Below are 24473 nucleotides of genomic sequence, written 5' to 3' on the forward strand. Positions count from 1 at the left end.
CCCCACTTTGGGGAGCGTCTCCACAACAGCAAGAGACAGGCCCCAGTAAAACTCCACGATCACAGATTAACTAGTCCTGAAAGTCGCTTCGCCTCCAGAGCTCGAGAGCTCATCCCTCCTCCAAGGCTCGAGCTCCGCCCCCACGGAGCCCGCCCCCAAGCCGAACCCGCGAGCCCGCGCTTACGCTTTCCGGGCGGGGCGACGCGCTCGCCCCGCCCGCCGGCCCCGCCCCCGGCCCCTCTCCCTCTCTGGAGAGCCGGCGCGCACGAACTGGGGCGTGCGGCGTCAGGGACGCGGGGCCGCCTCGTCCTTCCCACCTTCCTACACTGTTGCTACTTTTCGCTGTGAGACATTGCAGCTTCTCTTCCCCTTCCGTGAGTCCCTCCTTCCCTCTCCTCAGAGACGTCCCCCACTCACCCCGCGCCGGCCGCCGCCGCCGCCGCCGCTGCAGCTCGCGCGCCCCCAGCGAGCAGTGCGCGTGCGCGTACGCGGGCGCGCGGCCGTCGGGCCCCCGCACTCCCCCCGCCCCGAGCGGCTATAACTTGGCTGGCGGGGCGGAGGCGCCGCCGGAGTCGGAGGGCGGGGAGCTCGGAGGAGGGAGCTCGAGAGTTGTGGAGACTAGTGACGGGGAGAAGTCGCAGCCCGCTCCGCTCGGCTCCTGCCCGTTCCCCGTCTCGCGCTCACACATCTCCTCCGCCTCCCGCCCCGGCCCGCGCCCTCGCCCCTTCTCTCGCCCGGGGGCCCCTGCCGGTCGCTCTCCGGCTTTCGGCGCGGCGGGGGCGCCCCGGGGGTGCCCTCGCCCTCGGCGTGGGGCGCGCGGGCGGCGGGCGGGCGGGATGTGGCGCCTGGTGCCCCCGAAGCTGGGCCGCCTGTCCCGCTCGCTGAAGCTGGCGGCGCTGGGCAGCCTGTTGGTGCTGATGGTGCTGCACTCGCCGTCGCTGCTCGCCTCCTGGCAGCGCAACGAGCTGGCCGACCGGCGCTTCCTGCAGCTCAATAAGTGCCCGGCGTGCTTCGGCACGAGCTGGTGCCGCCGCTTCCTCAACGGGCAGGTGGCGTTCGAGGCGTGGGGCCGCCTGCGCCTGCTGGACTTCCTCAACGTGAAGAACGTCTACTTCGCGCAGTACGGCGAGCCCCGCGAGGGCGGCCGCCGCCGCGTGGTGCTCAAGCGCCTCGGCTCGCAGCGCGAGCTGGCGCAGCTCGACCAGAGCATCTGCAAGCGGGCCACCGGGCGGCCCCGCTGCGACCTGCTCCAGGCCATGCCCCGCACCGAGTTCGCGCGCCTCAACGGCGACGTGCGGCTGCTCACGCCCGAGGCGGTGGAGGGCTGGTCCGACCTGGTGCACTGCCCCTCGCAGCGCCTGCTCGACCGCCTGGTGCGCCGCTACGCTGAGACCAAGGACTCGGGCAGCTTCCTGCTCCGCAACCTCAAGGACTCGGAGCGCATGCAGCTGCTGCTCACCCTGGCCTTCAACCCCGAGCCGCTCGTGCTACAGGTAGGCGCGGACCCGGCGGGGCGGGCGCGGGGCGACCCGGCTGGTGGCGAGTCGGCTCTTGTCCCCTAGACGCGGGCGCAGCTGGGATTCGACTACGGGCCCTTCAACGCCAGAGGGAGCGCGTGCTTACTCCCAAAATGTCTCTGCAGCGTTTCCCCGGCCCCCTCCCCGCCTCTCCGCGGGTCGCCGCCGGCGCAGCGGCCCCCGAGCCCCCGGCCCTTCCTCGGTTCTTTGCAAGTGTGTCTGGACCGCGTTTGCCCGCCCCGTTAGTACCCGCGTGGCTGGCCTAACTTCGGCCCCGAAGTCTGTCTTTGTTTTAGTCCTTAGCTTATTTGACCTGGCAAATCGTTGGGACAGCCTGTCTGGGGACAAGCTGGGGAAGATAAGATGAGAGAATGGGGACTGTGATCAGGGATGGGGGAAATCCGCGAGCCGCGCTTTGCATGGGTTTAGGAAGGGGAAAAAGTAAGGCATCGTTGGACTTGGGGCTGGGAGGGTTTAAGGCCAAGACGGACGTTTGCATCCTGGTCCTGTGACCTGCCCTGTTCATCTGGTCATTTGGCTGCAGGAGGGAGACGAAGTGTGGGCCGGGGGGAGAAACGGGGGAGAGATTCCCACCTCTCGCCTGGTTAAGTTAGTGGCTCTCTGGGGACTTTATTTTGAAAACAGATGTGCCTTTTAGGGGAGTAGGTTGCGATCTTTTTACAGGTGACAGCAAAAAAGAAAACAAGCCCCCCAAACTGTGTTTACCTTTGGAGTAGTTACTGAGTTTCCACGCGTTCTGACCCGGCTTTACCGCGCGTCCTTGGCTGATGGGTACGACGCGGGGGTTGTGATCCCTCCCGGGGAGCGCAGGGGAAGTTACCTTGCTACTTTTCCATGCCAGTTTTGCAGTATTTCAAATGCAAGGGTAAAGCGTGACTGAAAATCCATCACAAGCAATTTTGCCATACTTCACGCCCTTTCTGCCCTGCTACGAATGTCACTGATGGCCGGGGGCGTTGTACAGGGTTGTGTTGTTGTTTTAAAATCTAAAGTGCATGAGTAGGAGTATGCAGTGTTCATTTGTATTGCTTGCTTTTCCCAAGATCTCTGCTGCCCAGCTTAGCTAAGAGAAACCTGTTTTGTTTGATTAGTTCAGCGAAATACTTTCAACACAAAATATTTTGCCTCAACCAAGACTTTAGTGTGGGTCTTAGTAAATTTTAAGGTGTCATAGGATATATGCAAAGGGTCAAATTTAAGATTGTGTGTTAATTACTGCTCTCTCTAACACTGAATGGTATATAAGACTGCTTTAAATTTCCTCAAAGAAATTACTTTATTTGGTAGTTTCCAAACTAGTCAGCCTCTAAAGCTGAAGCCCATATTTATGATACATGCATTTGATTTGAAACTTGTCTTTTCTATTTAAGCTGTCTTTTATCTTTGAGGAGTAGATGTTTGTTAGCAAAGTTGGTCCCTGGAGAAAGCTTTAGCAGTAGTTTGCTGAGTAGATAGTTTGCCAAATTCTCTGGGACCCAAGAATTGAGTAAGGAGCTATCTTAGTAGTAATACAGATTTTTTGCACTTAGAATAGCGACTGCCTATTGAGAGATTTTCATCAGGTAATTCTGAGTATTGATGTATTAGAAACAACTAATATTTTAAGAACACTATATCCAGTTATTTATAAACATGTCATGGCTTTTTAATATGAGAAACTTTGGCATTTGATTTGCACTAAGGTAAATCTGCTTTCTTTCAGAAGCTTTTATATTTTCTGAAGTTTGAAGTTGTCTTGGCTTTTTCAGTTTACTTTATAAAGTTGAGATAATGAAGGGTGCTTGTATCTTGTTTTCTGATTAACTCTTCCCTCAAACTTAATCTTTCTTCCTCTGTTTTACTCTTTAGTGATAAACAACTTTAAAAGAATTACAGTTATATTCTTGTAATCTAAACTTAGTGACTCAGTTGCTCTTGAGTGGGTAGATAGATGGGCTATAGGACAAGACTTTGCTTTCAGTATGAGGGAATACATGTTTCAACATTGTTGACTGTGACATTTGTAAATTGCTATTTTAATTTAGGCAGCTTAGTTCTATAGTCAGTCACATGCTGTGTGAAATGTAAATGTGGGGTCTTAATACCAGTCAATCATATTGGTATGTTTATTTTTTTACCTGTTGAACAATCAAGTAGAAAAAGAAACTCACTTTTAAATAAGAGATCTTCCTACAGCTGCTACTTTCTTCATAAAACCTTTGGTAACAACTAGTGAGTTACGAAGTATGAACAATATAGTTGAGGTTTGATGATAGTATAAAACTACTAAAAGGAAAGGAATCTCAAAATTCTGTGACCAAGTGCAAAGATTGTTACATATTAAGTCAAATCATTACGTTCATTACTTTTTGTTGGCTAGACAAATGTATACAATTTTAGTATTTATACTGGTTTCTAGGAGCTGTTTATGGTTGTGTTGGGATATTAAATGATAATGGTAGAAAAACTCACTCACATTTGGCTCTGTATTTTTTGGTTCATGTATTTTTAAAAATGTTTTTAAGGGTACAAGTGTGTGTTTTACAGCTTAAAGAGGAACTCACTTTTTCTTTTTCTTTTCCAGGAGAGGGAGCCACTTAAGGAATTTTTGGACAGTTGATGATAACTAGATTTTCCTTAATTTTTGGACAATAAAAGATAACTTCTTTGGAAAGAAAGGCTTTTGAGCTGACTTCATCAAACTATTCTTAATAAAACTTCCAATGTTGTAAACATGCTTCCAAAATAAACATTTAAAAGTCTCCTTTGATAAGATACTAAAGAAAGAACTCAAAAATGTATATGATTGAACCTGTTAAACTCGCCTCTTCTGATTTTAAGAAATAACAAATTGAAGTTTCTATTTTGCCTTGAAAGGAGACGGGAAAGGTTAATTAAATGTCTGTAAAATATATTGTGCATATGCCTTATCTATGTAAGGCTATTTAGATTTGTAATATAAATTTCCCAATACTATGAATAGAATAGAATGAAATAGTATGAAAGAACAACTCTGCCCATTGTTGGATAGTTTTACTAGCTTACGGCAGCTTCTCTGGCTGTAAGGAAAGTTGTTCTGCCATAGAATTATTATCTTCTAAAAAAATTGTATAAACGTCAAGCAACAAGATAATGCTAGTACCCTTAACTTCTACTGTGAGACCTTCCTTTCCTCTTCACATTTTTACTTCACCAAGAAGTGTATTTTAATTACAAGTATGCCATAATCCATAAAGCTATGAAAAAAATTGGGGAGAGGGACTTTGTTGATTTTGTATTGTATAATGACATTCTTAGAAGGTGAAAAAATTGAGGTGTTGAAGTATTTGGCAAGATGTTTTCTGTTATTGGTAAATTTTCTCCTAGTATTTCTACTTACCTATTCTTGAATTTATAGAAGTTGTGGGTGTGGGAGAGAAATGCCGTCTGGATTTCCTGAAGCCCAGACTGTATGTCTGACTTTATGACCTGGAGATAGTGAAGATGATCTTGTCTATAGAAATAAAGAAAGCTCTTGGTTGTTTAGAGGGGAGGAGTTGAGGATTTGTTTTACTGTCATATTTATAGAACTTTATTTGTCTTAAGTTTTCTGAATCATGGTTTTAATAGAATTTCCCTAATTTTTACAGTATGTAACTATTATTATTTAAGCTATGGATTTTAAGCTTTCATATCAAACCTTGTAAATGACATAATATATGTGAAATACTTCATATAGTACCTGATGATTAGTAAGCACTCAATAAATGTTAGACATTAAATAAGGTAAAAGTAACTAACTGTCTCGTGCATTTGATCAGCTGTGTTGAAGCTTGTTTGGAATATGAATCACCTTAAAAATAGTTATGATTCTATCAACCATACCTTTAGTTATGCTGATTTAGCCCATTCCTACATTATAGGATGAATTTTTACAGAAAACTTTGAGTGAATGTTGTTGTTTTTGTCCTTAAAAGTCATTTCTATAGGAGAAGAATATGTTTTTAAGATGCACTACTAAAAGTTATAGTTTTTGAAGTAAACAAAAGATTATGGCCATTTAACTCTCTTTCTTTAGACAAGCTGATAAACTTTTTTTATGGGGCTCACTTTACTTATAAAATGAGACTATTGGATTAGACCCTTTCCTTTTTAGCCACAACCTCCTGTGACTCTGAGACTCTTGATTTGAGGAATTATTGTTTTTCTACTTCTCTTCTGAGCTTAGCTTTAAATGGTGGGTTTAAGTTCTTCTAAAAGGAAATTGGGGAGTTTTGGTACTTGGTGCCTGCTAGGGGGATGGGGTGGAGGCCAGAATAGATAACCCTGTTTCAAGCTTGTCTTCCTACTCCCAGATTTTTACACGTATGAAATCAGATTAAAACAAAACAAAACCCGAGACTGCCTTTAAAGGAAAAAATATGAAGCTGATGGTAGCCAAGGATCTTGTGGGGCGATGGCATCTAGCAAGGATGTCCAGACTGTCTCAGGAGTTTCTTTTCAAGCAACAGCTTCAGGAGCCACCCACTTCTCTCTCATTGGCTGCTGCTGTCGTAACTGCCTTCCCAGATTTAGGCTTCTGAGATGGCTCTGGCTAGGTGGTTCGGGCTAGAGCACTTTTTATCTAATAAATTCATAAGTTTAAATCTAGAAGGATTTTTTTTTTTCTGTTTCTCTGGTTTTTCATTGAGGTTTCATTGACACTTTTGACACTTGAACATCCTTCTTGAAAAAGCAAAAAAATAATAATAGATGCTGTGTACCTCAGGTCTAAAAAAGGAGGAGACTTTTATTTTGGAAAAGCCATGGAAACAGTCAGTCCCTCTTAGGAAAGCACCACTTCCAGATCAGTGGAGCCAAATCGTTTGACACCCTGGCCTATTTTCTGGATTTATCCATACCTTTTGACCATTATTAATTCTGAGGTCCTTTCTGTACTTTGTCTTATCTTCGAACTATTTTCCTTCATATTTCCACCACATGGGTCAGTACAGATTCCTCATGCATGTTGGTGGGGAATAGCTTACTTTTGGGGATCTGCTTTCTGGACGTTGGTGGTCACTTTCTCAGGGGATCATCAGACTGGTTTTTATTCTCTGTTTTTCTGGCTTATGGTCTCTGGCCTACTTCCTATATTGCTATCATTGCTGCTGACCCTTCACAGAATGCTGATTTTTTTTCTTTCTTTACTTTTCACTCATTATGTGTATATTAAACTCATATGGCCTTAGACTATAAGCCTTGCATTTTTCCTATGCATATGAAGAACTTTAGTGATTGTAAAATGTCTTAAGACTAGTTTATTACTAGTAAATTTCTAGTTTAACATGAGGATAGGTCTTCATCCTGGTCATAGACCCTGACAGGTTTTAAATTATGTAGTCAAATCTTTTATCCAATTTGTGTGTCTCTTTTTTTGTTAATATAGATTCTTGAGAGGAAGTTATCTGTGAAATACCTGGAAGCTCTTTGGACTTAGAGCCCTGGACTTAGAGTCAGAAAAACTGAATTTTATTTGTTCATTTAGTCTAAGGCATTTGGATTGAAGGGATTTTTCTAGGCAGCAAGTAGCTTACTGTGTAGGAAGTAAGCATATAAATGACTAATTGCAATCAATACAGCATAATAAGCCCTACCAAAAAACATAGTGCATTCTGTCAAATGACTCCTTTAGGGAGGGACATCTGGGTGTATCTTCATAGGAAGATTTCACAGAAAAATTGACTTCTGAAGGCTAAGTGAGATTTTGCTCATAGGTGGGAGTGGGCAGCGCAGGAGTGGTGGGGGGGCAGTACTGAGTTGGCATTCTGTCCTACCACAAAGTTGTAGGATGTCATTGAGCAAGTCACTTAGTGTTTCAGAGCCTGAGTTTTTTAATCAGTAAAATGGGAATGTTAATACTTATCCAACAGGATTGTTTTAAAGATTAAACGAGATAGAATTATTCAGATAATATATATGAAATATCTTCACTTGTAAAATTTTTATAATGTATTACTACTTTGCAAATCAACTGATTCCATTTTTAGACAGCTATAGTTGTTGAAAAGTTGTTTAGTACATTATGTTCACATCTGTCTTAGAAATATATAAATTTCACTCTTCCTATGGCAGACATTCAGATGTCTCCCCCTTTACATATACACACATCATAAATACCTAGGTTTTTTTGAATAGTAATTAAATGGAGGCTTAGGGATTTGTCCCATATGAAGTACAATGAATAGAATGAATATTGTAGGAAACAGGGTTTAAATAAGGATTCAGTAATATGAAGCAAATAGTTTAATTTTTCTCTGTAAATCATTACTACAGTGTAATAATTGTACCTAGTACAGTGATGAGTGATAATTTTAAGAATAGGGGTTAAGTGTAGGTTATTTATAGGTGTTCTTAGACTCTCAATCCAAAAAGATTTATTAACAGAGGTAGGTATGATGCTTCAGAATCTTCTTCATATTTTGCCTTTTTAGTGCTTATTTAGAGTTTTAACTGTGACGTGAAGAGATCTGACAAGAATTGTGTGGCCTTGCTCAGTAGTGCCAGGAACTGATCTCTACGCCCTTGGGATACAGGCCAGGGCACAGTTTGTGCAGGCCTTTGCTTTCTGGGGCATTCGGTGTGGGCAGCAAACAAAGAACAAGGTAATTTCCCATTTTACATACTATAAAAAGAACAAAGCAGACTCGTGTGATGGAGAATTGTAGTGAGGATAGAATACTTTAAATTGAGTGGTCAGGAAGAGTGACATCTTAGCTGAGGTGTGAATGATGAGAAAAAGCCAATGGTGCTAAAGTTCTGAGGGCGGAATGTTTTTAGGCAAGAGATATGGCAGATCCAGAGGCCGCAAAGTGGGATCAGATGTAAGAGTAGGGAAGAAGCATGGTAGAATATAAGGTCATCGAGGTAGGCAAGGACTGTATGTCCATAGCCCTGTAACCATTCTTAGTGAGTTTAAGATTTTATTTTCAAAGCAATGGGAAACAATGGAAGTGTATTTGGCAGGGCCTGGTTTGTGGAAAATGGGTTATAATAAGGGATAAGAGAGGAATCAGGAAGACTTTCACGCTAGCTCCTGGGAGAGAGCTGGGTGGTTTGCATTAAGATGGATGCGGTGGAGGTTATCAAAAGTGGTCAGACCCAGTGTATTTTGGAGAAATAACTCACAAGACTTCCTGGGTGGGTTAAGGTATGAGGGAAAGGGAAAAATAAAGATTCGTCTGAGCAACTACTGAGTGATGATTCCATTGGGACGAGGAAGCCCAGAGGAGAGAGATACTATGCTACTAGCAGGTGTTTTGCTCTTCTTCTGGGGGCCTGTGTTAATTTAGTTTGTGTATAAAGCAATCAGGGAAGTTAGTACTGTTGTATTTGGTGGACTGATTAAAGAAATTGGTTCTTGACTAAAGAAAGTAAGGTAGCATTCTTACGTTATTGGGTCCAAAAGAAGCTTATTATATCTTTTTTCTTTGACATTTTGTTTTATTGTGAGTAAATGTTTGAGTATGGTGTTTGTAGGTCTGTATTTCAGCTTCGAAATGTGAATCAAGGTTGCTAGTTGCCAGAGTAGGTAAGAAAGGGTCAGTTGACTAGTAAATTTATGCATATTTAAAATTTGTGGCCAGGTTTTTTTTTTTTAATGGAAGAGAGCATTTCTTAACCCATTTATTGTAAAAGATAATTTATTTCTATTAAACTGAGGTAGTTTTTTCTGTTGTTGATGTGTTTTGACATTCCCTTCCAATTTTAGATACAGCTGTTGGACATGATATTCAGTGAAATAACACAACCTTGCTAATTTCAAGGCATTGCTTAATATTGTTGGAATTCTAGATGGGTGGAAAATGGCATTCAGAAAATTAATGAAATAAGTGAAACATATCCTAGGACTTGAAAATCTTGAGATTTTTAAGATTCTACAGTATTGGCAATGGATTTTGGCCACTATTTGGTAGTATAAATTAAGAAGCTAAGGTCTTAAAGAAATTTTAGAAAAAATTAGGTAACCATTAAATCATCCCAGTAATTTTACTATGTTCCCCCTCCAGACAGTTCACAAAACTGTGAACACATTAGTCTGTCACCAGCACAGTTGACTAATCTCTATGAACAGCTGTTATAACATGCGTTACTACAGTGGGATTTTGTTCAAATTTGGGCTTTTAAAAATAATTTTGAAACTTACATTGAACCTTTAAGAATTTTCTATGCTTTTGATAGCGTGTACTTTCTAAAAGTGTTCTCAAATTTGTTTTTGGTGTGTGTGTAGAAATGCCAGTTCCGTAGAAAACCTATAACCAGATTTTAGATTGTATGTTTTGATTATTAATAGATTTTTTCAAACCGTTTTCTTTTTGCTAGGTATTTCCTCACTTAAAAAGTCTATTGCAGCACCTCTCTTCTTTAGGCAAACTGCAAAGTTATGTTCCTTTTACTGGAATGTTGTGATGTAATAAATGAGTATAAAATATTTTACATTTCTTGTATGAAAGGAATTATCTTTTAAACTTAGTATGCAAACCCTACTTTTGGTTATGTAAGGAGACAAAAAAGATAATGGAATACAAGCACTTTAGAGTTGACCTTATTTTAATCTATCAGTTTCATGGTGTTCTCTGTAAGTAAATTAATTAATAAAACAAAAAAGTACTGTTATATATTTTTACTCATACATCCCATGTCTCCTTTCTTCATGACTGTGTTCTGACATAATAGAATAAAATGACTTATGGATCTGGTAGGACGATGGCTACTGATCAAAGGGTATTGTGATAGTGTAAAAACTTGTTTTTTAGAATAACGTTATATACCAGAGGATATTGGTTAATTCCATTGTGTAAGATGTCTCTGAATGTTAAGGCTTTGACATAGGTGTTTTTCATGGCAGGTAGACCGTATTGAGGAGCTTGTGTTTTATTCTCCAAGTGCCAGCATGATCTGGGCCCTCCCTCCCTCTCCAGACTCCATTGCCTCAAGCCATTTCCTCCTTATTCATTTCACTGCAGCTGCTTTGGCCTTTCTTTTCAGTTCTGAGAAGACAGCTTCTGGCTCCAACCTGTGCCTGGAACATTCTTACTGCCCCATCCTCAGTCTGTCTAATATTATACTCATCCTTCAGGTCTCAGCACTCCTTAGAGAGGCTGCTCTTTACTACCCAATCTAAAATAGGTCCCTACTCTTCTTTCTCAACATACTCCACTTTTCTGTAATTTGTAACAAATTCCGTAATTTATAGTTTATATGTGTTTAATAACCATCCTCCCAACTCAGGCTGAAAAAGCTTCCTGAGAATAGGGACTATGTTTTATTTACAACTGTTTACTTAGCATTTCATGGTGGAGTTAGGCTAGATCTAGGATTTTTTAATTCGAAATCTATGTTCTTTTCATTCCACAATAACTCTCTTGTTGCCTTTCTACTTCAGCTGCTTATTGTAGTCACTGGAATGTAGGTTAACATACGATCCTTTATCTGTAATTCCAAATTTACAAACCTGTAGAAAAATAGATTTTGTCAAATTAAAAAAAAAAACAAACAGGAAAACACATGAGGTAATTTATATGCTTTATCCCACTTAGGATGAATAAACTTACTTTATTTTTGCAGCACAATAAGTTTTCTTGTGGGGTGCCTGCCCCAGACTCCTGGAGGTGTTGCATAATATGAGTGTGAAATCTGTGCACTGTTACCTTTCCAAAATCTGAAAACTTCTGAAATAGGAGGATGTTGGATTGAGGGGTTGTATTAGCCTGACTTCGCCTCTTACTACCCGTGTGACTTCAGGCGAATCACTTAAACTGTGCTGATAAGCCTGAACCAGTTTTACAGCTCACGGTGTAAGTTCTAGAGCCTCCAACTCTAGAATTCTTAGATTTCACATCCTCTTTATTGATCACATAAACTATCAAGAAATAGGTAATAGCTTACTTAAGCATTTAGAATTTACTTTGTAGTGCTTACCTATTATAAATGAAAAGCAAATTACAGTGCTGTGTTTATCTGTATTCATGTGACCAAGTTTTAAATTTTTTGTATTTTTAGTGCTGTGGATGCCCTATACATTTTTCATAGCATTGAGCCTTTTTAAAGTTTGGTAACTAATTTATATACTGTTGTAAAATAGAAACTACTAGAGGACAGTTAAGATGTATTTCTAACTTAGTGGTTCTTTTGCTATATTTGGAAGGTGTTCATTATTTGTAGCACATCTCTTGATGAATATCTGGATGTTTTATTTAGTAGGTTTAAATACGAAATATAAAAATGTTTTGGTAAGGAATCTACAAAGTACCTTTCATAATTTTTTTCCTTTGATCCTTGGATTGCCCTGATGATTATGGTGGTACAAATATTATTCTAGTTTTATGGAGGAAGAGACTAAAGCCCCAAGAAGCTTTGACTCTGCCGTGGTCACACTGCTAGTGAGATGCAGAGGTGAAGGTGGACCTTAAAAGCTAGCCTTGTGATTTCAAGTCCATTATTATACTTATATACTGTATTTCCCTTTAAATATAGAAATTTTATAAAATATTATCACCATAAAGAATATAAAATATCTAAATTTTCTAATCTTTTGTATAATATTGATTAGATACATTTTATGTCACCTTCATTTTATTTTCTCTTAAAATGGAAGAAGACCTTTGTGGTTTCATTTACTTGTTTCTGAAACCTTGGTTGTAAGCTGCTGTCAATGCATATAATATATAATATTGTTATTAGTATTATTTGAATTTTATGATATTCAAGAAGTAGCTTGCAGTTTTCTGTTACCAAGAAGAAAAGATACCTAGACATGGTGACTTATCTTAGATTTCATATTCAAAGTACTTTTTACTTTGTAAATGAACAATGAAGGCATTTAATGTTTCTCTAAATCTTAGGAGTTAACCATGTTTGGCTTAATGCTTAAATTTCCATTTTTAATTTTTACATTGGCAGTAATAGTAGATATTGTCTTTGGCTGTTCACCAACTTAATTTTTTGAATGTAGTAATAGAAAAGTAAATATATAGTTTTATAACTGTTTTGTGTCTTTGTACAATCTTTAACATTATTTTTAAAGACTACATATTACACTTTATGACATACATTTGAGCGTGATGAGACGCCCTGAACAATTAATTGGAGTGCCTCCAATCCAATTAGAATATAAACCATTCCAAGTTTAAAGACTCCTTCCTTCAAATGAAAAGTATTTGTACATATTTTTTCAGCTGTAAATAATTCATTAAAATGCACACGTTTTAGTTGATTAAACTCTGTGCCCTGTTGTTCTAGGCACTTTGAAAAGTGATTTTAAGATTTGGTTTAAAATAAAAAAATGTGAACCTCAGCAGTAAACTTCTTATGCTAGCCACTGTGATTTATGCACTGTGGGAGTTTGGTAATCAGGAAGTAAGTTGTGTTTCTTATGGCTTGATGTATTTACCAAATCCAAGCCCTAACATCTTAAAATTTTGTCTCTCATACTCTGCTTGACTGTGGTAATTTAGTTCTAAGCCAGAATTGTTTTAAATACAAATTTTAAATATTTTGGCTTCCTTTGAGCATTTTCTTTGTGCTACAGTGTGTTCAATAGAATTCTGTTTTCATTAATGAAATCTGACTATTTCGATTATACAATGAAAAATTCTTGTCATATGATCAAGTGGTGTGAATTAGTTTATTAAAGTTCTTCCAAAAGATTAGGTAGCAAACTATATGAAAGACTTGTAGTGCTCTTCTTAAAATGAGGCATAGCAAGATTTCAGTTAACATTGTCAGAAATCACTGTATGAATGTAAAGTTGCTCAATGTGACATTTGTTCATATATTTTATCCTCTTCTATGAGGGACTTGGGTAATGAAGTGTATATTTGACTGTCGTTTGCCAGTTGGAAAGGCTCCAAAAACAAGGAGGCATTTGTACATGTGCAGATGTTGGCAGGGTTCCCTTTTCTCCTGTTGTCAAAGACCATTTTACTTTCACAAAGATATGTTTGTGTCTGTTCTACAATATGGCATGTGAATAATACACCAATAGCGTATGGCGGAGTTTTTTCTTTTACTTTTTGTGTGACAGAACTATATAAACTCACATATTTACTTGTCTTTAGTGTTTCATTTTTATGTCAGAGACTTTATACCTGAAGACTTTTGGGAAACAAATCTTTTGTAATCATTTCATCTAGCTAAATTTTGAAGATCAAGGAGATATTTTAAGTTGGGAGGAAAAGTGGAAAATAACATGTGGTTGGCAAACAGCTTTTGCACTTCACATTGGACATGGGCAATCTGTCACTTTTCCCAATGCCCAAAAGAAGTAAAAAATTCTTGGGTATAAGATAAAAAATGTACTTTCCACTAATTGCTAAAGAATCAGTGTATATTGTCTCTGAACTAAAATTGAATTAATTTAGTTACTGTATTTGAAGATTCATGCTATCGTATCTAAATTTCAAATTTACATAATTAGTGTTTTGTCTCAAAACTCAGATGTTAAAATTTAAAAGAAAAAAGGTATATATACAAAGAACAAGTACAGTTATTGTACATTGATAGAGTTGAATGGGGGCACAAATGAAAATAGGTAATTATGGGTGAAATTTTAAAGTTGATAAAAATTTTAGTCTAAGCATATTACTGAGTTTTGTCAATTTTATGAAAGCTCAGGGGAAAGTTAGTGTCACTTAGGGGGCCCGCCCCATGGCTGAGTGGTTAAGTTCCCATGCTCTGCTTTGGCGGCCAAGGGTTTCGTTGGTTTGGATCCTGGGCGTGGACATGGCGCCACTCATCAGGCCATGTTGAGGCAGTGTCCCACATGCCACAACTAGAAGGACTCACAACTAAAATATACAACTATGTACAGGAGTTATTTGGGGAGAAAAAGCAATTAAAAAAAAAAGATTGGCAACAGTTGTTAACTCAGGTGCCAAGCTTTAAAAAAAGAAAATTAGTTTTACTTATTTTCTTGAGGGATCCAAGAAGAAGAACCTTCTCCCGCTCATTTAATATATGTAGATTGTTCAATTTTCAGCAATAGAGGTAGGCTACATTTATATTCTGTAGTGGTTTACTATGTTTCCTCTGCAGTGTTTGTGTAAACATCTTCTTCTCATAATTTTTTTTTCCCCAATTTAAGGAAAGGTGCTAGGCTGAAGGACTGGCTCTTAAAACACACTTCTCTGATTACGTGGTCTTCCAAGAAGTTGTTTAAAATATTATTTCCCATCCTTTTGCACTATTATTTCCCATCCTTTTGCACCCAAATGCTCATTTTGTAGATGGGCATTTTAGCACTGGAAAGTGCCTTAGAATAAAGCCTATCATTTTAGTTAAGTTGAAAATGATTTGTTCATGGTCATGGAAGACTTTTGTTTTAGGATATTAATCCTCCCAGTAGTTATAAAATCTATTAGAAAACCTTGCTGAGATTAGGAGAAGAAATAATTTTGAAATTGGGCTAAAGGGTGAACAGAAAATCTGGTGGCAGTGGAAAGGAAACAAGATTAACTTGGGACCACAGGCACTTGGAGTGGACGTTGCGTTGATAGGAATCAGTGCTCTTTATCAACCTTTGGGTGTAGGTTAAAAGACATCCTTCTCTGAATTCCACCGCTGTCTGCTTCCGGACTCGGTAAGGCCTCTATTTAGTGCTTCCTTGGGACCTGCACCACTTTTTAGTAACTAAGACTTAATATGCTCATAATTATTTGTTCGTGTCCATCTTCTAAAATTTTTATTTTAGAGACTGTTTAGTTCACTCTTATTGCCAGCAGAGCACAAGGCCTGGTGCCTGGGATATACTTGCTGGCTAATAGGCCTGCAGTGCTGTCCATTCAAAAGAAAGGATTGATTGATTGTACTTATACAGTAAAAGGAATACTTTTATTCCTTTCAATAAGGATAAAGGAAAGCATAAGTACTTTTAGATTTGGTAATAAAGAAGGTATCTTGTGTTTTCTTGATCAGTTGGATTCTGAGATTTTGATAGGCAAGACTTATCATTCTACTTTAGCTGTGTAATGTAAAGTTGTCTATTAAAAATTTTTTTTCAGGACCCTGGTAATGGTATGAATTAGAAAAGAGATCAAATTTATCTCTGTTGAATTACTCACTCGAACAGGAAAGCCAAGCTCTTGCCTCGCAGCGTTCTCTACTGAGAGGGTCTGGGGCTGGGCCTAGGATGTCTTCATCAGTCTCTTTTATAATATTAAGATAATTCTTTTGTAGAGTTTTCCATCTGATGAAGGTTGGCCTTTTGCAAAGTATCTTGGAGCTTGTGGAAGAATGGTGGCCGTAAATTATGTTGGAGAAGAACTGTGGAGTTACTTTAATGCACCATGGGAGAAACGAGTCGACCTCGCTTGGCAATTAATGGAAATAGCAGAGCAGCTTACAAACAATGACTTTGAATTTGCACTCTACCTCCTGGACGTCAGCTTTGACAATTTTGCAGTTGGTCCTAGAGATGGGAAGGTAATCATTGTGGATGCTGAAAATGTTTTGGTTGCTGACAAAAGGTTAATTAGACAAAGTAAGTATATAACTTTCAGATTTGTTTTTTGAACACATTTTTTCTATGTCAAAATAATGTTTCCATTTATATGAAGCAAACCTTTAATTTCCTCCTTTGGTGGCAACCTTGTGTCTTTCTTCCTTTTATTTGGTGAGTATCAGTAAACACTGATTTATTATACATATACTTGTACTCTTAGTCACAGTTTCTCCATATTTAGTAAAATATCCTCTGGGTTCAAATGGACACATACACTCTGTGTGTGTGTACACGTCTTTTTCATATGACCTGCTGTATTCTGTGGTTTAGGAGGCTATTGCAGAATCAAGGTTTTATATAGTTAAAGGCTACCAGAGAGACTGTACTGCTCTCACGGAGGCCTTATTTTTCTCTAGGATCTCTTAGAGTGATGTTCTGTGTTCCGTTGTTCTGTGGGGTCCTTACAGTGATTTTTTTTCTCTTTTAACCATTTAGATGATTCCTAGCATTCCAGATCACTGACTTTGGTTTGACATTATTACCTCTCACCCACAACTTTCCTCTCCATTTATTTGTGAGCTTTTCCCAGGATAGGTGGGCGGAGTGTCTGAAGTGTTTTGAAAATTAAATGCCATAGAATTTTAAAGTGTCAGGGACCAAGCCTCCTGTTCTGTAACTAATCTACTTAGTAAAAGATGCCAAAGGGTTGTTGCTTGATGGTGTGAGGGTCTTGTATTTTTAATCCCCTCCCTGCCCATCATATGAGGATCTTTCGATGTACAAAGACCAAAAATTTGTGGCACCTGGGGAATGCAGTAAATGCTACAGCAATACATTAGAGTGAGAAGTACTTTTTGCATGATCTTAGCTTGATCTTATTAAATACTTCACTTCTCCAATGCCTTGTTCTGATTCCATGCACACCAAACTACTTTGTGATAGTTTCTTGACTTGCCGTGTAGACCCTCCCACAAGGAGTGGACGCCCTGCTGGGGTGCTTCCTTCCCCTCTTGCTTCTTCCCCCATTCATGAAGGTGGCAGCAGCTTACACCATGCTTTTCTTTTTTAAGATGTGCAGTTCAATGGTTTTTAGTAAATTCACAGAGTTGTACAACTTGCCTAAACTTTAAAAATTTTATTCTAGTGTTTGTAAAAATAATTTTTTGTAATTTTCTTAATGAGCACATTGCTGGAATACGTTACAGTTTTATACCAAGTAATTTCTGGCCTTGGGTCAATACAGCCACCCAGCGTCTGTATTCCTGCGTCTCATACAGTGAGCATTGCTCCAGTGCCGCCTTAGCTCTGGCATTCTTGTCAAATGTCTCACATGGTGGTGCTATCTAAATGACCACTTTGCGAAAGGCCATATCTGCTTATTCACCCTCTTTTCTGAACTCTTTCTAGTAAATGACTTTTTTTTCCCTTCACAGAGAAATTTCGGTTTTGCTGTGGCGACTCCCTCAGTGTCCTTCCCTTTGTCATCTAAACTAGTAAAAAAAATACGCCTTCATCCCTCTTTTTCAGACAGAGCAGATCCATCTTTGAGAACTTGTTGCATGAGTTTTCTTCTTCAACTTCCCACCCCCTCCTTAAAATGTTCCCTTAACCTCCCCATAAACCGTACGTATAAGACTCTTCCCTGTTTTCCCTTTCATTTCAACTGGATTTTTTAAAAGTTGCTTACTCTGCCTGTGTCTTCTTCCTCAGCCTCCATTCATTCCTCAGCCCAGTGAAACTTGACTTAGAAGTCTGCATGGCCGTTAGCAATCGCCTAAGTGGCAGATTAGTGAAGTGACTGATTAGTAACAACTTCCTCAAATTCCTCCCTCCTTTTGTTTTAAAAAAGGAACTGTGTAAATGGAAAGAAACCAATCTGATCTTATCACTCCCTTGCTTAGTGCTTTTAATGACTTCCCATTGTTCTTCCAGTGAAATACAGACTCCTTGCCATGATTAGCTGACTGGTTCCTCTTAGGCCTCATTTTTAATATCCCTCTCTGTCCAGTGCCCTTGATGCTTCAACTTCAATGGCCTTTTAGTTTCTTGAAAGAACCTTTCCACTCCTGAGCTTTCCTATATACAGTTTCCTCTGCCTGAAGTGCCTGTCTCTCTTCCAAACACAGCTAGCTTCTTGTCCTTCAAGCCTTAGCATACATCTTAACGCTAGGAGAGATCTGACAGTAGAGAGGGTTACTTCTTCGTAAACCTTCCTACTGTTAGAAACCTTTCCACTGCTGGTTCTTTTATAGCGGTTCCTATAATTTATGATAGATAATGTTTGTTTATTTACTTAATGTCTGTTTCACATACTTGATTGTAAGCTAGTGAGGGCAGGAACCATGTTTTATCTGTTTTGTTTGCCACTATGTACGCTTCCTGCCATAGAGCAGGCATTCAAATAATCATTTGCCGAATGAGTTTTTCACTGACCTTTCCTCTGCCAACCCATTAAGTTTCAAAGTTCTACCCTCAGTCTTCTTTTTTCAACATGCTTGCCAGTATAGTTCAGCTGTTCTTCTTGGCTCCGTCAGGCACATGTATGTTGATGTGTTCTAAATATTGTACTGCACCTCTGACTTCAGAGTCGTCTCAACTGTATTTCTAGTTGCATATATGACATGACCACTTGAATTCCTCATCGCTACTTTATATTTACTCTAATTTATATATAAAATATTAACAGTATTATGTTAATAATGTCTACCTTGTCATCCAATTAGGGCCTTAAATTTTATTTATACACTTACCTGTTCATTTTTGTCTCAAATATTTCCACAATCTGACTTTTTTTCCTGGACCTTCTTTTAGTTGCTGTCATCGTCATAGTCCCTCCAGTCTTCAGCCCAGAGTTACCTTTCTATAAAATAAATCATGGTCATGACCTCACAGGCACAACCTATTTCTCTAGCCTCATCTGTACCTCATCCCTAGACACCTGTCTCACACTCTGGCCACCTTGAACTTATTGTTTCCTGAACCAGCTGGACTAATCCCTGAAGTCCATGCCTTTGTACTTACTGTACCCTGGGTCTAGAATGCTGTTTTCTCTACTTTCTTTTCAGACTTGCTGATCTTTCTTTTGGTGAGGAAGATTGGCCCTGAGCTAACATCTGTTGCCAATCTTCCTCTTTTTGCTTGAGGAAGATTGTTGTTGAGCTAACATCTGTGGCAGTCTTCGTCTATTTTATATGTGGGATGCTGCCACAGCATGGCTTCATGAGTGGTGGTGCATAGTTCCGTACCCGGGATCTGAAACCGCAAACCCTGGGCTGCTGAAGCACAGTGTGGGAACTTAACCACTACAACACCAGGCTGGCTCCAACACTTGCTGATCTTTTAAGACCTAAATCAGAACCTGTAGTTCTCCTCTCTGAAGTCTTCTACAGCCCCAGGCAGAAGTACTGCTTCCTCTGTGCTCTGCAGCATCGTGTCATGCCTCCCTATGGCACTTTCTCTGTGTGATGGAAAGTTTCCCTCTAGACTGAACACTTAAGTAGTGGGGACCTTCTTATCCTTCTGCCTGGCATTGGTGGACTCCCAATAAATGCTTGTGTATAAATATATTTAAATGTTTATAATACAATTTTAAGAACAAATACCACTATGTTAATTAGTGAAATGTTCTCTTTGGGGAAGCATTGAAAACTGTTTTAAAACGTATTTTTCTCTTTCTGCTTTTTCTCCTTTCACAGATAAACCTGAAAATTGGGATGTATGGTATGAAAGCAAATTTGATGACTGTGATAAGGAGGCTTGCTTATCATTTTCAAAAGAAATTCTTTGTGCTCGTGCCACTGTGGACCACAATTATTATGCTGTTTGTCAGAACCTCTTATCCAGACATGCCACCTGGCGTGGCACTTCTGGAGGACTCCTCCATGATCCACCAAGTGAAATTGCCAAAGATGGCCGACTAGAGGCCTTGCTGGATGAGTGTGCCAACCCAAAGAAACGCTATGGCAGATTCCAGGCTGCAAAAGAACTGCGGGAATATCTAGCACAATTGAGTAACAATGTGAGGTAGTCTATGGTGGACATTTCTCTTAGTTAAATATCGCTGGCTGAAACTAAACCACCAAAAACCATCTGGGAAAACGAAATTTGGAATTAATACATTCAGAGGATGATAAACTTGCACTGATAGATCTTTTGTTAACATCCATCAAAATAAGACATTACTTCAAAAATCACATGATGCTTCTGCAAATAAGTTTATTCTTACACTTTGGAGACTTGAGCATCATTGACTGCTTTGCCCCAGAATGCCTGAGTGAATTAATGAATATTGTTAAGCTATTGGAAATGAGTCTGATAGTTACATTGGCTTGTGTATCAAAGGGTACTTGGTACTTGACTTAGTTTGCATTACTATCATGATTTTGTGAATCTCTTGCATTTGCTTTGAATGTCAAGTTAGATGGGCCTGTTTTATAGGCCACTTTTCCTTCTGATGTGTAGGGGTTTTTTTTTCCATTTTTATGTTTTTTTATTTTACACAATCAGGTTACTGTAGGTGTTCATTTAAATTTGGACTAGTTTTCGTTCAGTGCTATGCGCGGTACACTTTTACTGTTAGGGCAGGATTCCCAGGTTTACTGTGTTTTTTCTGAAAGCTGAGTATTTTATTATGTAAATACCTTTCTCCCCACTTTCTGTGGTTTCACCATTGCATGAGATCATTTAAGATTATTTAACAGTTACATCCCTCAATGCCAATAATTATAAGTGTACACTAAACATAAACTTGGCATATGATTCAAAATGTCATTTTGTCCTTTAAATGGCTTTAAGAAGAGTATAATAGCAATCTACATCTTGATGTTAATTTTGATTGAGGAAAAAAACACCAGTATTTTTTAAATGCTAACTAGTTCAAGATGATAATGCATATGCCAAAGAAATATTAGACCTAGTCCCATGGTTAGAATTTAAAATTGGCCACCTACTTATTCTTACTATCCCACTTCCAATACTTTTAACTCTTTCATTATTAAAGTCACATCTCCCTGGTTCTTCTTCGGTGTTGAAAAATTAAGCTACTGCTTCCAAGCATATGTACCTTAAAAATATTCATCGGTACTTTTGCAAAAATTAACATGGTAGTCATCATTTGAGTTTAATCAGGCATCATAACTTTTTATTTATTGATAGACTAGTAATTTTTACTATAAAACAGACAGTTTAGCCAGTCTGCCCAACTTGGTCTTCATTACCCAATTGTTAAACATCAGATTTGAGTATGTGGATAAAAATTAACAAATGTGTGAAATTTGTGGGCTATCTTTAAAAGTTACAGTATATAAATTAACTATCACTAATGTAAGTGATATTTTTCTGTTTGAAATTATTACTTCTGTTTACGGCAAAGTTTGGTGTAGTGTGCAGTATTTAGTCCTAGACTGACTTTATTCTAAATCAGAAAATGATTAAAATATGCACAACCAAAGCCAATTTTTTCTTTTCTTTTTCATTCATTCAACAGCTATTTATTGAGCATCAGCTCTGTACCAGGCACATTACTAGCTGCTACACACTGTCTGAATATGACGTATGGTTAAGTAACTTTACAATGGTTATCAAATACTTTAATGTAGGTATTTCTTAAGTTGGAATGGCACTCATTAAGTTAGGATGATGCTTTCATGTTATTTTACTATCGTGATGGAAATTCTACTCGTACCGTATGTAACTGGGTTGCTACAAAAAGGGCAGGGTGAAATCTGAGGTTAATCCCAGTTTAAAAACTGGAAGGAGAAGGGTAAGATCTCTCCATTATAAAATAGATCACATTATGTTATTTTTATGCATCAGTACATTACATATATCAGCTAGCCCTCAAAGAAACATTTAGTGCTGGAGATTTTACAAAGCTGACTTTTTACAACTTTGGAAAACTTTTGAGGGGAGTAGGTAAAATTACATGTCAACATTCGCCTCTTACTCAAAACTTCAAATAAAATACACATTTTCAAAATGGAGCACCTTTTATATTTGATAATTATTCATTACAAACTTTAGAATGCCAGTCCCAGAGGGGCTGTCTTTCTGTGGGTTAGCAAACGTTTATCTTATTTTTGGAGGAGTGATTGTGGTTGCAGAGCAGGAAGTGACAAAACGCTGCCAGCAGTGATTGCTACTTGAGGGAGTTTTTTATGACTACCGTTTGTCCCATGAGGTTATGTAGAATTTCTTTTATCTTTGGGAAAGATTGAGGAGAAGATAGTAAAAGAATTAGGAATTTAAAATTACAGGGAAAAATATGTATGTGAAAAGCAATAAATATTTTGTTCACTTTGCTATCAAGATGTTCACTATCAGATATTTATTATACAGCAGCAATTTATATTTTTAATCATTGCCCATTAATAGACGCAGTAAAATATTTTTGAATCAGACATTTGGGGTTTGTATGTGCATTAAAATTGTCTTTTGTACTGTAAGTTACTGTTTAATTTGAATATTTTATCAGAACTGTCTTCCTGTGCCTTTATAATATAAAGTTGTTTCTACAACTTTTAATGATCTTAATAAAGAATACTTTAAGAATCACACTTTTCAGACTATCTCTTAACTTGAAATATCCAAATTTTTCTTGAGTGGAAAGTGAGGTTGTATAGGTAAGTTATTTTTTCCCCCTTGCATGTATTTTCATAAAATTTTCAGAAACTATCTGATTGGGTATGAGCTTAACATCTCTGCCAGTCTTCCTCCACTTTGCATGTGGGTTGGTGCACAGCATGGCTGATGAGTGGTGTAGGTTTGCTTCGGGGATCCAAACTTGCAAACCCAGACCACTGAAGAGGAATGCAGCAAACTTAACCACTATGCTACAGGGCCAGCCCTACAAGAGAATAATACAGTGAACAGTAGTATGATTATGGTTATAGGAACTTGAAAAGTTAGCAACATGTGGCCAAACTTGTTTCATCTATACCCCAACCTACTTGCCCGCAGCATATTTTGAGCAAATCCGAGAGAGATCAGTTTGATTTACATGTACACTTTAGGCATTTTCTCCTCCAACAAAACCACAATACTGTTTCACATCTAAAAAATTAACAGTAATATCTCAATATCACCAAAGCAGGAAAGCTCTCAAATACCATTGGTGTTTTCTCAAAAGCTCAAGATCCAACTGCAGGAGTTCTAAACCATTGGCTATATACATCATGATCAATAAAGATAATAAATGGATTGAAACGTTAAAAATGTAAATTATGCATTCAATATAAGACAGCAACCCAGAACAAACCAACTCAGTCACATCTAGAAGGATATTGAGGGATTATTCTGAAAACTGGTAATTTAGGAGAGAAAGAAGCATTTATCCTGCCTTGCCTCAGAGTATTCAAATAATTGAGGAGAAGAATTTGTAGAATATATAGAATTATTCCAGTTAATAAATGCAAACGGAATATTGTTAAACTATCCCCGTTTTGCAATTCCTGATGAATTGTCAAGAGCTGGACAATGATCATCAGTGTCTGCTGAAGCTATTGGAAAGCTGATGAGGAACTTTGTATGGATGGATCAGGATGGCAACACCTGAACTCATTGGTTGGTCTTAATGGCGTGCCTTCTAATAGGACTCAATGAAGAGTACCGAGCACCACCTATGAAGGGTCATGCCAGAAAAAAAGCCTGAATCTGATCAAGCCCCTAGATCTATCCATTAATGGGAAATACACGGCACAAAGGAACATGTTAAAGGATGCTGTGGGGATGCAATCGACGAAATCCAGAACATGGGGAATTCTATGGGATAAATGACTTGGTATTGTTTAACAAATTCTAAGGAAAAGGATGGGGACCCTTTACATTAAAAGAGACATAAGTAACACATATAGTAAGTGGAGATGTCATCTTTGTATCCTGATTTGAACAAGTCAACTTTAAAACAAGGTGGAAACAAATTTGAACAACTGAACTATAAGGGTAATGTCTTGGGTGAACTCATCCACTTTAATTTTGCACTTGCTTTAATATGTGGAAAAATCCAAGTACCTAGTCTATACTAAGCTATAGTTTATTATTCTGAACTAAATTAGCTATATGTCTAAGTTTTAAATACAAACAGTTCTTTTGAAAAGTTACTTGCCCATCATCACAAAATAGTGGTCGACCTGGGCTCAACACTGATTTTCTGAGTGATTTCAACATTCTTTCTATTGTACTGTGTTGCAACTTTTAAGAACCAGAAGCATAGAGCTGAAGGCAAGATCATATAAAATACAATCGTGAAAAACATTCATATGCATTTTCTCAATTGTTATAAATTAGAGGAAGGGAAGATTTGTGAGGGCAAGGAGAGGTAGAGAAATCCCAAGTGAGATACAAGGTAGAAAAGAGGAAGTCAGGGTTAGGAGAGTAACATGAGGAGAAGAGGTTGTAGAAAATGAGAAAAATAACATCTCATGAAAGAAAGGGTAAGCTATCTTTCTCTTGGACCTGAAAACTTCAGGCCTCTCATATATCCGTATAGGTTACTTAAGATT

At 38.9% G+C, this 24473-nt stretch overlaps 1 protein-coding gene across 1 annotated transcript; it reads left to right on the plus strand.

Annotated features, from left to right (window-relative positions):
- The first annotated feature begins 491 nt into the window (after positions 1–491).
- On the plus strand, positions 492–22524 carry DIPK2A (divergent protein kinase domain 2A). The gene is made up of 3 exons (XM_046661840.1): positions 492–1493; positions 15711–16014; positions 19671–22524. The coding sequence occupies exons 1-3, from the start codon at positions 837–839 to the stop codon at positions 20000–20002; spliced, it is 1293 nt and encodes a 430-aa protein (XP_046517796.1). The 5' UTR covers positions 492–836; the 3' UTR covers positions 20003–22524.
- Positions 22525–24473: the final 1949 nt, after the last annotated feature.

Source organism: Equus quagga, chromosome 1 (genome assembly GCF_021613505.1).
Source record: "Equus quagga isolate Etosha38 chromosome 1, UCLA_HA_Equagga_1.0, whole genome shotgun sequence".
NCBI lineage: Eukaryota > Metazoa > Chordata > Mammalia > Perissodactyla > Equidae > Equus > Equus quagga.

Excerpts from the sequence above, each read along its gene's own strand:
- DIPK2A (XM_046661840.1), top strand. The coding sequence starts at position 837 with ATGTGGCGCCTGGTGCCCCCGAAGCTGGGCCGCCTGTCCCGCTCGCTG. Across the intron at positions 1,494-15,710 it reads CCGAGCCGCTCGTGCTACAG|AGTTTTCCATCTGATGAAGG; the intron begins GTAGGCGCGGAC and ends ATTCTTTTGTAG. Across the intron at positions 16,015-19,670 it reads CAAAAGGTTAATTAGACAAA|ATAAACCTGAAAATTGGGAT; the intron begins GTAAGTATATAA and ends CTCCTTTCACAG.